We start from the raw sequence: 12544 nt of genomic DNA on the forward strand, positions 1-12544 counted from the left end.
CCCTGACACACATGCTGGCCTGAAGCTCGATAATTCTTAAAAGACTGAAAATTCTTGTCCAAGCTCCAAGTGAAACTTTAAAGAGGTCTTCTGTCCCACCAGGTTGGAAGGCAATACCATACCAAGTTTGGGGAAGCACTTGCATTTTAATTCTGGGCATAGTGAATGCCAGGAAACTAGTTTCCCAAGAGGCATTAATTGTTGGAGAAAAGCTGTATCAAAGCTCAAGACATACTGATTCAGCCACCTTGGGAGTTCCAGTTTACCGGCACAACTGTCAAGCAATTTAAAGTGGCACACAGAAATGAACTACTAGAGACCCATTCCACATCATTAGTCAAAACATATCCCTTTTTCAACTGATAAACTTCTCTATAAAATGATTTTGCATCCGTCAGAACCAGCTGCTGGTAAGGCTTTCCCTTTCAACAAAACAGTAAGAGCTAGATGGGAATCCTGAGTTCACTTCCATAAAGCTTTGTCTGCTACTGAGGTGAAAGGAGCCAGACCCCCAGCTCCACGCTGTCTCCCTTGATTCACCCACACGAGAATCCACAGTCCTCAGGAAAAATGGGGCTGGTGCTGTGCTGTAGTGGGTGAAGCTAGCATCTCATCTGGGTGCCAGTTTGAGCTCTAGGTGCTCTACTTCTCATCCAACCCCGTGTAATGTGCCTGGGAAAGCAACAGAAGGTAGCCCAAGTACTGTTGGCCCCTGAACTCATCTAGGAGACCTGGAAGCAGCCTTTGGATCCAGCTTGACTGGCAAAGCGCTGATCATTGCAGCCATTTGGGGGGAGTGAATCAACAGATAGAAAATCGATTTCTGTTCCTCCCGCTAACTGCCTTCCAATTACACATATAATTAGGCCTTAAGAGCAATGCAGAAATGACTTAAGAGTATGTGGGAGTTGGTGCGCATGTCATGAGTTAGCAGGCTAATTCTCCACCTGCAAGCACCAGCATTGCATATGGGTACCCGTTCATGTCTCAGTTGTTCCATTTCCATTTTGGCTCCTTGCTTATGGCCTGGGAAATCAGTGGAGGATATCCCAGGTCTTTGGGACCCTGCACCCATGTGGCAGACCCTGAGGGGGCTCCTGGCTTTAGATTGGCTGAGCTCTGGCTATTGCAGCCATTTGGGGAGTGAACCAGGGGATGGAAGATCTTTCTGTCTCTCCTTCTCTCTGTAAATCTTTCTAACAACAACAAAAGAATCTTAAAGACATTGCTTTCCAATCATATTAAAAAATACAGAGTATATGGGAATATGTACATATGGGTTATGTGCAAATATCACCTTACTTCATGTAAGGGAATTGAACAGTCATGGATTTGGTGCCTAAGTGGAAGAAAGGGAGCTTGGCTACAACTCCTCTGATATACTGTACAGAAAACAAACCTACTAAAGATGTCAATCACACAAAACATGATATCCTAGCTTAGGGGACTCCAATAATGGTCCATATTTGCTTGGCCGCCTCCCCCAGCTCTCCCCACAGCCAGCTCCAGTGCGCCTGCATCCAGCTATCTGCCCAGATTCTTTCCTCCTTTCCTTCCAAGGCAGCAGGGATTCCTGCTTAGCAGTTATGCGCTGGTTTTCCTTCATCAGTTCAGATTACAGGTCTCTGGGGAAGGAACGGATACACCTTGCCCGGGCTTCTCACTGCTTATAGAACGAACTCTTCAAGCTTCAAATACCGCTCACAATCCCAAATTAAAAAATTGTTCAGAGGCAGCTTAACTTTAACATTTTATTTTGTGTAAAAAAGGGCAAATTTAGTGAATTATTTTCATCTTGTACACAAAGTTATAATTTTAATGCTTTTCACATCCATGCTGAAAATTTGCAATTTGGTAAAAATGAAAGGAACATAAATTTCCCCGAAGGAATTTTTCACGCCATCATATATATACACTTCATGAGAAAGTTTCAAACACTTTCTCAATGATCACAAGTTACCAGAAAATAAAAGATTAAATTTATACAGATATTGATCTATATATCAAATACATACAGAAATGATGTAAAAACCTTATGCAGTTTACTTTGACCTCTGTCCTCAAAAGAGTTGCCCAGGGACAGATGCTTCTCTTTTGTATAAATGACTGTGGCTTTATTTTAAAATACGAAAAATCAAAGGAAGAAACCCAGTTTAATCACAGTATTTTTAAAATCCCTTCCCAATATTAAAGGATCATTACCAAATATATAGCACCATAATACAAATATTGATGGGAGAGGGTGTTCACATCACACAAAATTAATAATTAAAAAAACAAACAAACACTGAAAACCCGTGTTAGTATCCGAGAATAAGAAGTTGATAACAGCTTTAACTTTCCTCATACACAGCAAGGAAAAGGTTAAAGGTTTAAACTACCAAAAGTCCCCAAATAATCCTAACAGAAAACAAAAACAAACAAAAAAACAAAAAAAGAAACTCCAGGTCAGCAGTACACTTTGAACTGTAAGAGAATGGGGCTGTGGGTTGTACAGCTGCAGTTATGGCTAAGACATCTCTCCTCTGCACGAACTGCTTTTCTGTTCAGCAGCAGCAGGGGTTAGAGTCTGAACAACGAAGAGGGCTACGATTGTTTTAGACCGTATAAATCCTTACCAACCTCGAACTGTTGGTCACGGAGTAAGCAAAGAACACTTCATGAACAGGTGGAAAACTCTAAAACACTTGAAAGCCTGGTTTTGCTGTCGAATTGGAAGCTTACAGAACTAGCTACAAATGAGCACTTCAGAATTCACAGAACTAATTCCCAGGACTGACTGGCTCCAAATCGTAACCCTCCCTGGTTTATTCAGATCTCCAGAGGTTTAATCCTAAGGTACTAGTAAATGACACCACCCAACAGGTCTGTTGTGCCTGTATCACTAAATCAGAGTCCTGGGTTTAATTCCATCAGTCTGAGAATAAAGTCTGCTGTGAGCCATGCTTTAAGTTTGCACAATGATTCTTCAACATTAAGGATTTGGGAAGTGCGAGCATATCACATTTACAGTAGGCCCTCTCAGCAATGTTATTTAAGATAAATATCCAGTAATTGAACAGGTCAATTCACACACATCTGCTACGTGAGAATCAACCTGCGCTGATGTGATCTGCACTGATGCCCCAAAAGTCAGTATTACGAAATGGTGACATGTGATTCCATACATTCTTACACTATAAAGTAACACATTTTACTTCCAGTAGCTACTATAAAACCTTATGTTATTAACCCCTCTTGCATAGAATGAGGTAAACCTGTGCGTATTACCAATGCTATTATTCCCAAAAGTAGAGCATTATTTTAGAAAATAAATTGCTGGTTTTTAATGTTCTATGCATTTTAAAATTGAAAACAAAAATCTTACCTAAGACAGTCTCCTGGGGCTTTCCATGAACATTTTTTTTAAAGCATTCCATAGGCTGAAGGACTGTAGAGGTTAATCATTTTGATTAATTTCTAATTAGCCCTACCTATATTCCAGAGGAGATGGTCAATATTACTACTCTGAAGAGGCCAGGCTAAGACCCAGAAGCACTTGTAGAACAGATGCAGTTAATTCCTGAGAGTTTAGTTTATGAACCTCACTGGTAAACGCTAGAGCTCTCCCATTCAGTCACAACTCGCTAGCAAGGTACAAAACGCAGAGAGCAAACCTTTCACCAAGTTACCCTTGTATCCTTGTTTGTTTAAAGGAAGCCACACGAATTTGAAAATAGGGAATGTTCACAATGGTCCAAATCAGTTACTGTTAAAATAAATTCTGAATACAATTAAAGACGATTCATACTACATCTGGAACTTTATGAAAATTAAATTTCTTCAAATTATTTTATAAAAACTGCAGGATAATTAAAAATGGAGCTGGAATGATTTTGAAATCTCAACTTCTTTTGGTTTTGAACAACTTTTACTTTGGTTCTCCTGCTAACACAGAACATCTGTTTTGGGGAGCGGATATACTAGGTTGTTGATGGAGGGGAATGGCAGAGAACTGATCAGAATCCCAATTGTGGGGTATTTTTTAGTAAGCAAAATAAAATGAAATTAGGACAATATTGCATTTTCTCCAACCCCTCAACTGGTACAATGAGATCCTGTATATCTTATCAACCATTCCAGTTTAACACTCTAGTGTTAAATTTCAATTTTTTTAAACGTAAAACAGAACATATAAAAGTATCCAGAGTTCTTCCAGTTTCATACAGAACTCCAAATAAATTTCACAGAGTGAAAAACATTTCTGTACAAACATTTAAGATGGGCTGCAATAAAACGCCAACAAGCAGAATCATGACCGCTTCCGTGATGTGTGGTGACGAACCTCTGCGGAGGGTTCAGTTGCATATTTCTGCAGCAAAGGAAGCTGGAGATGTGACTGGCCTAACTTCTAGAATCCCAAAGTCTCCCAACAGGTACCAAAAAAGGTTCATTTGTAATGACAGTTCATTTGCATTTGCAACTATATCCTTCTTAAATCATTTCCTTCAATCCTGCTACCTAAACTTTAATCTTACCAAAAAAGTTAGAATTTCAGTTCTTGTTAACAATGCACATAAATCCAAACGTGGAAAATATTACAAAATTCTTTCAAAAGCTTCAAATACAACACAAAAAGTGTCCATCTTTATAAATTGAAAAATTTCCCCTCCCCCGCCCCCGGCTAAAATAGTTTCCCCACCCACCTGAAAAATCTGGAACTGAAATCTTGTCTGGTTAGCAAAACATCCCAGTAGAATAGCCCTGCTGTACAGCTGGGTTGATTAGAAATCAGTCCTGTGTCCAAACTGCCCCCACCCACCCTCATCTGAGCCACCTCACGGCTCTTGCTTGATGTAGAAGTTGGCAGAGCCATTGCTTTCCTGATCGGATGCTCCTTGAAGGAAATGATAATCTTCTCCATCCAGCAATTCCTCCTTTAGCTGCAATGTAGTCACTGTACAAAGGAGAAGAAAATGGAGGCTGTCACTATGCCTTTCCAGAATGTCTGAACTGCCTTTAATCTTCATGTTTTATCAAGCTTAACTGCTTCATTTTTGCAGGTTAAGTCTTAAAAACATATCCCACAAGTATAAACATTTAATTACTTTTAACTTTTCTGGTATATTAGCAATTATGGAATTGAATTATGAACAGAATACTGAATATTGAACATTGCATAATGAGAACCTTCAATGGAATGTGTTCAAGAAAAAATGATCACTAATTTGACCACAATAATTAGACATTCTCTTGTAAGTATTCACTTCTATGCTAATGCGTATAATGTGCGTATGATGTGCTTCTGGCATGGTTCTGAAGTACAGTACTTAATGAATAACACAATATGAACAATATTTTAGTTAAAGCATTTACTGATACCAGCAATGTTAAAATCTGAGACAAATCTGCTAAATGCCTCAAGTCTTGTCTATAATTCGTTTCTAATGAAAACAAACCAACAGTGAAGGCAGCCCTCAATTCGTGACTTGTCACGTTCCAATAGCTTTTTTATTTTGAATGTTTGATTTAGACAGAGACAGAGAACTACCATCCATTGGTTCACTCCTCATGTGGTCACAATAGCCAGGGCCAGACTAGGTTAAAGCCAGGAGCTTGACTTGGGTCTCCCACAAAGGTTCAGGACCCCATGTTCCTTGGGTCATCTTCTGCTGTTTCTCCCAGGTCATTAACTAGAGGCTGGATCAGAAGAGGAACAAATAGGGCCCAGGTGCGCTAGCCTAAGTGGCTGGATCCTCGTCTTATATGTACCAGGATACTATATGGTTGCTGGTTTGTGCCCTGGCTGCTCCACTTCCCATCCAGCTCCCTGCTTGTGGCCTGGGAATGCAGTCGAGGACGGCCCAAAGCCTTGGGACCCTGCACCTGCATGGGAGACCTGGAAGAAGCTCCTGGCTCCGGATTGGTTCACTCCTCAGCTCCGGCTTTTGCAGTCACTTGGGCAGTGAACCAGCAGATAGAAGATCTTTCTGTCTCTCCTGCTCTGTAAATCTGCTTTTCTAAAAAAAAAAAAAAAAGGGGTTGAAACAACCAGACAACCAAAACATGAACTGGTGCCCATATGGAATGCCAGCATTTCAGGCAGCGGCTTTAACTACTCACAATGCCAGCCTACCAGTAAGGTCTTGATTTCTGTGGAAAACGGTTTATTTAAAAAGCAGATTCATACACTTACATACAGGGAGAGGGAGACAGAGACAGATTCCTATCATTTGCTGGCTGACTACCTGAATGTCCAAAATGTCAAAATACTCAGTGCTGGCCTATGCGGAAACCAGGAACTCCAACCAGGTCTCCCACATGTGTGGTAAAACTAGAGCCATCACAGACTGTCTCCCAGGAAGTTTAGCAAAAGTTGGGTAGCAGCAGGGCCTGGAACTTCATCACAGGCTCTCCATCATGAGATGTGGACATTTCAAATGCTGGCTTACCTGCTCACCTGCCCTAATCCCCACCGAAGTCTCCATGGTTTTAAGTGGGGTTGTTTCTGGGTAGTCAATGAAGTCATGATAGTCAGAATTGCTAGCGAAAGGAATGTTCTTTCTAATGCATTGGCAGGGATGAAGAAAAAGAAAATTTAATTTTATTGACCCAAAACATTTTATATCACAGATTTATATCTGTGATTTTCCTACCTCCTTTTTTGAACTTTTGTTACTGCCCAGTACAACACAGGACCATTGGATTTGTTTACAATCTTTTCCTGACACCAATGCTCCTTCCTATAGACTTCTAAAATTTTACTTCCTGGAGCCAGTGTTGTGTAGCAGCTTAATTCACTGCACCAGCATCCCATATGGGCACTGGTTTGAAACCCAGCTGCCCCACTTCAGATCTAATTCCTGCTAATGCGTCTGGGACAGCAGCAGAAGACAGATCAAGTCCTTGGTCTCCTGCCCTCTCCATGGGAGACATCACAGAAGCTCCTGGTTCCTGGCTTTAACCTGGTTCAATCATGGCTGTGGCTGCCACTTACGAAGTGAACTAGTGGATACTAGTTTTCTCACTAACTCCAGTATAAAAAAAAGATCTTTTAATAGGCACCCTTGGAGGCCGCAGGTGATGGCTTAAGCAGTTGGCAGACCCAGACTGAGTCTGTAACTCGTCTTTAGCCTGGTCCAACTCCAGCTGTTGAAGGCATTCAGGTGGCAAGTGCGGTCAACCAGAGATGAGAGATCTCTCTGCCTTTCAAATAAATTATTAGGAAAAAAAAAAAAAAGAGGCTTCACACCAGCACAATTTAGCATCTTTCCAAGATCTGGTCAGTGGGAGCAGAGAGCTGTGACAGTCTGTCCACCACGCCTAGCTCAGGCTACCCACAGTTTTCACTGAGGTCAGACGTTCCTGTCCCTGCAGGCAGCTGGATCCAACAACAAAGGGAGAAAAGTGTTTCTGTTTCCGTCTACTAGTTGTCTTTTGATTAACAAACACGAAAGGTTGCTTATACTGTAGGTTCCTCCTGTTTCATTCTCTGCAGTCATCTAACAATACTAAATATACTAAAAAAGAACATTCCAAAAGTAAACAATTCATAAATTTTAAATTGCTCGCCATTCTGAGCTGCATACTGAATCCTCATGCTGTCTTGCAAGACATGACTCATCCTTCATCCAGATTATCCGTAACCAACGCTACTTTCCATGGGCCACCTAGGTTCTCACTGTCACAGCACTGCAGTTCTTGTGCTCAAGTAACCATCGTTTCACTGTAAAGGTCCCAAGGCGTAAGAGCATTGATGCTGACAACTTATTCTTAAAAAAAAAAAAAAAAAAAATCTATTTTTATTGGAAAGGCAGATTTACAGAAAGGAGAGACAGAGAGAAAGCTCTTCCATCCACTGGTTTACCCCCAAACAGCCCTAACAGTTGGGGCTGATCTGAAGCTGGAAGCTGATAGCCAGGAGTCCCTCTGAGTCTCCCATGTGGTGCACAGGCTCAAGGACTAGAGTCATCTCTGCTGCTTTCCCAGGCCATCAGCAGGGAGCTGAATGGGAAGTGCAGCAGCCAGAACACAAACAGGCACTCATATGGGATGCTAGCGCTTGCAGGTGGAGGATTAGCCTGTCGAGCCCCAGCATGGGTCCTGATGCTGGCAACTTTATTACAGCATACTGCCATGTTTGCTCTCTTCTTTTGTTAGTTGTTAATTTCTTATTGTGTCTAAGTTATATACTGAACTTTGCCACAGGTATGTATGTATAGCAAAGTTTCCTGTAATATACAGGGTTGGAACTATTCTTAGTTTCAGGCATTTACTGGGAGTCTTGGGCCTAACCTGTTAGAGAGGCCTACTGTACACAGACTGCCAATTGGGAATTGCTAATAATGAGAAAAATCTTTTATAAGGAAAATTAGAGGACTCAGAAAAATATTTTCATGGGTGGTAGGAGAGTAAGCCGTTTAGGTTTTTAATGAAGGAATAACAGTGCCACCACAAAGAATATTAAAATAGCTACATTTAAAACTGGGACCACGTTCTGGCATAGTGGGTAAAGCTGCTACCTGTGATGCTAGCATTCCATCGGTTCAAGTCCTGGCTGCTCCACTTTGATCCAGCTTTCTGCTCATGCCCTGGACAAAGCAGCAGAGGATGGCTCAAGTGTACGGGCCTCTGCTCCCAACATGGGAGAAGGGGAAGAAGCTCCTGGTTTCAGAACGGACCAGAGGCTGTGTTCCTGCCCTTGTGACCATCGAGGGAGTGAAGTAGCAGATGGGAGATCTCTTTCTCTAACTCTGCCTTTCAAAAAAGAAATTTTTCTTTGAACTTTTGGTAACGGTAATGATACATTTAATAGCACCAAAGACAGAAAAGCGAATACACCATGTATATAAGAGCAAAACAAACGCCAGGAAGACTGTTGGAAGGTAATGCAAACAAGACTTTGTGCAGCTTTTCCCTTCTTTAAAGTTGCTTAATGTAATAAAAATGCTTTTTCTGGAAAATATCAAACACATAATAATCCTTCAAATCCAAACAAAATAAATCCAGTGTTAGAGACATTTTTAATAACTAATACTATGAAAATGAGCACATGCAAGAGAACAAAATCAGGTTTCATTAAAGGTGCAGTACCCACAATAAAAGGTTGATCACAACGACACCTAGTTGTGTGATGATCAGATGGCTAAATGGATGGGAATTAACAGGCTGCAAGATCAAACACGTTCCATTCAAACAGATGTTTCTTTTAAATGTAAGATATTCTAAAGCACACTCTGAAGCTGTTTGCATGGTAAGAAATGGAAATGATATGTTTTAAAAAAGTCACTCAACAAAGGTGAAGCAGTCACTCGGATGTGGAATGTTTGTATGCAGTTTGTTCCATGGAATCTGGCGTCTTCATACTAATAATCATCTTTTTTTCTTTCTAGGCCTTAATGTCAATGAGTGATGGATGAAATAAAATAGATCCTGTGGCTCAATATCACCTTCTACACAAAGGCTTTGTCCTGGTTCTATTTTTCAAAGAAATTGCTTTGTTGATGCTAACACCAAGATTTCAGGGATAAAATAGCTGAAATAACCTATTGTCTGCCACAGAGCCCATAAGCAAGGACTCTCAACAGCCAAGTAACCCACAGCCTTCAGATACTGTAGAAATGCTATCCTTCCAGTTTCAAGAAAGTAAAATCACACCATGGCCCATCAGCTCCACCAGCGCACAGAAGCTGCTTCAGGACAACAGCAGGACAAAGTCTCAGAGGAGGCTGTGCGGCATCCATCTAGTGCGTCTATCTAAATTTTTGGGTTTTGTCAATTGCAGAAATCAAGTTCTGTTTTACATGAATCAGAACATCTCATAAAACATGACCCAAACCTCCAAAATGAGTCTGTTTCAAGGAAATACATGCAAAATCCAGTAAAAATGTCAACATATTCAGAACTCTACAATGTCCAACACTTAACAGCTAGAAGACTGTACCATAAATAACCAGTGCCAAAACAAAAGTTCAACAAGTAAAGCAACACAAACTGCTAACATTCTCCAGAAAGGTAACATCTGACTTACACATACAGTCGGTGGTTCACAGAGTACTGTCATCATCTGCTCTAGCCAGAGGATAGACAGCAAAGTGACAGGCACAGATGACCTCCCCGGGGAGAGGCAAAGGCTAAGGGACACACACTGAGACAGCAACAAAAGAGGCTGGTATCTTTAGGTGCAAAAATATTACAAACTGAAAGAGGAGAACATAGAACCAGGAACTAAGTTCCATGCAAAAAACAGCACCCCTTTAGTGAATTCTTAATCTTAGCGAAAGCAATCCAATTTAAAACCAATGATGAAAGAGAATACATGCCAAGTCAACCTTGACACTGCATGTTACACATCTACATCTAAAGCACACGACACATGAGTGAAGTCTTTCTATGACAACATATTTGTCTGAGTGACGACAAGGGCAAAACTCTCAAGTTTTCCTTACAACCTGCTACCTTGTTCTAACCAATTAAACTCAGATTAATTATCACCCATTTAATCATTATATGTTTATAAACATCACACAAACCAATGCCAAATTATACAACTATCTTGTTTTCCTGTTACTCAGCTAAGACAGTGGCAAATGACACCATCAAAACCTAAATCACACCAGAACCAGACACATCATTTCCCATGAACTGGACACTCCAGAATGCTAGCGTGGGAGTTCCTTAGTCAGACTAATCCCTAACGACACACTTCTTTAGCGAATTCTGCCATGTGAACTCCTCAACCATCAAATGATGAAACGGTACGTGACTCCCAAGTGTACACACCAAAATAACGATCCTATTCAAAGGCTCAGAAACATTTTAGCACAAGATAAACACTCTTCCCTGGTGATTTGTCTCAGTGAAGTGACCACAAACGACCAGTGAAAATGAATTTTTTTCATTGAAAGAAAAAAAGCAAACTTGACTGAGTCAGTGTTTGTCCCACCAGGCCACGCCGTGTCTCCCACCACCCTGCCCAGCACCTTCGCCCTCTGTAGTACCTGTGATGCTGACGGACTCATTACCTGGTTTGAGGCTGGGACTCAACTCCCGGCTAGTGCTGGGAGGTGGGAAGGCCTCCGGGGCTGTCAGTGCTGCAAGGGTTCGATACAGAGGAGGAGTCAACTCTTCGTCCCCAGAGAAGCTCCTCCGCACCCTACCCGACCTGGGCAGGCTCGACAAACTGACAGGCTTCTTCCCAACTGGCATCTTCCTCTCTAAATATCAAGTCAGACTACAGTAAGCTTTTACTGACATGCTGGGTAAGAAAAGTGCATCACATAACTAGGAAGGGCACGTTGCAGAGGACACTCTGAAACAACAAACAGCTACGCAAAGTCTGTGCTTCTGAAAATGAGCGAGCCCGTGTGTGTGTGTGTGTGAGCATGTGCGAGCGTGTGCCAGAGGTGGAGGATGGCAGAGGCTGCTCCTACCTTCTCATAGTCTGATAATTCTGGTCCTGATTCTCAAGAATAAAAAAAAACAAGAAAAACAAATCAAACGAATCAGAGAAATCAAGCTTGAGGTAGAGTGAAAACCCAAGGGAAGACAGAAAAGAGCCAAGGCTTTCAGGGCAGCACTTCTCTGTCCGAACAAGCCCCGGTGAGCTGGAGGTGGACGTCTGAAGGTACTATCTAGTGGCAGAAATTGATCAGCAGGAAATCAGCTGCTTGAGTTTTTAGTTTATTCTGAAAAGCCCTGAAATCCCAAACTATCTGTTTCCAAGTTCCTAGGTAATCTAGCTTCTTCTGAAACAAACCTAAGCCTAAGATTTGATACAATGCTTTTATCAATGAAAAAATACTCCACAGCCGAGTGCAGGCCATCAAGCAGGTCAAAAACCAAGATATTTACACATCTTTGTGACTAAGTTATGCCCATCTTCTTCCTAAGCACACAATGGCCCAGGTAGTTATGAGTAATCAGAAATCATGCTTTACAAATTCAGAGGAGAAAGATCACAGTAATTCTACAAGACGAATCTACAAACTAAGCCACTAGTTAGGATCCTGTCAAATCCCAAATAAAATCAAGTGCAGCACCATGGGCAACTACTTAAACTTTTTCTAACACACTGCATACTTCGAGGTAGAAAGAGAAGGAACAATCCCCAACTGCTTACAGTAGTGTCTGAAAATGATGACCTTGAAGACAGAAGTTAGTACTGCTTTTTCTGTTCTCAAGTTCCACACCTTGATATAAAGGTTTTCAAGCACTGTCAGTTTGTATGAACCCATGGGCAGGACATTATTCTCACATTCAAAAGTGCTGGTTAGTAACTGCTCCCTGATAGCATGAAGGCAGCTAATGACAAAAGCTAACAAAGAAGTCAATCACTATCCATTTATTGGGGGCTGGTATTGTAATGCAGCCCATTAAGTTTCTGCCTGCAGTGTCAGCATTCCACACGTGTCACTTTGAGACCTGGCTGCTCCACTTCAGATCCAGCTCCCTATTAACTGTCTGGGAAAGCAGCAGCAGATGGCCTAAATGTTGGGGCCCATGCACCCATGTGTGAGACCCAGAGGAAGCTCTGGGCTCCTGCCTTCAGCCTGGCCCAGTCCTG

At 41.6% G+C, this 12544-nt stretch overlaps 1 protein-coding gene across 9 annotated transcripts in view; it reads right to left on the reverse strand.

The window, feature by feature from the left end:
- Positions 1-2947: 2947 nt before the first annotated feature.
- The window catches only part of MBTD1 (mbt domain containing 1), a 46814-nt gene continuing 37217 nt past the window's right edge, over positions 2948-12544 (reverse strand). For all 9 annotated transcript variants that reach the window (XM_058676619.1, XM_058676616.1, XM_058676618.1 and 6 more), the window contains one exon: positions 2948-4936. In XM_058676619.1, coding sequence (XP_058532602.1) covers positions 4818-4936 — 119 coding nt within the window. In that variant the 3' untranslated portion in view covers positions 2948-4817. The remainder of the gene's footprint in view (positions 4937-12544) is intronic.

Source organism: Ochotona princeps, chromosome 17 (genome assembly GCF_030435755.1).
Source record: "Ochotona princeps isolate mOchPri1 chromosome 17, mOchPri1.hap1, whole genome shotgun sequence".
In the NCBI taxonomy this organism is placed as follows: domain Eukaryota; kingdom Metazoa; phylum Chordata; class Mammalia; order Lagomorpha; family Ochotonidae; genus Ochotona; species Ochotona princeps.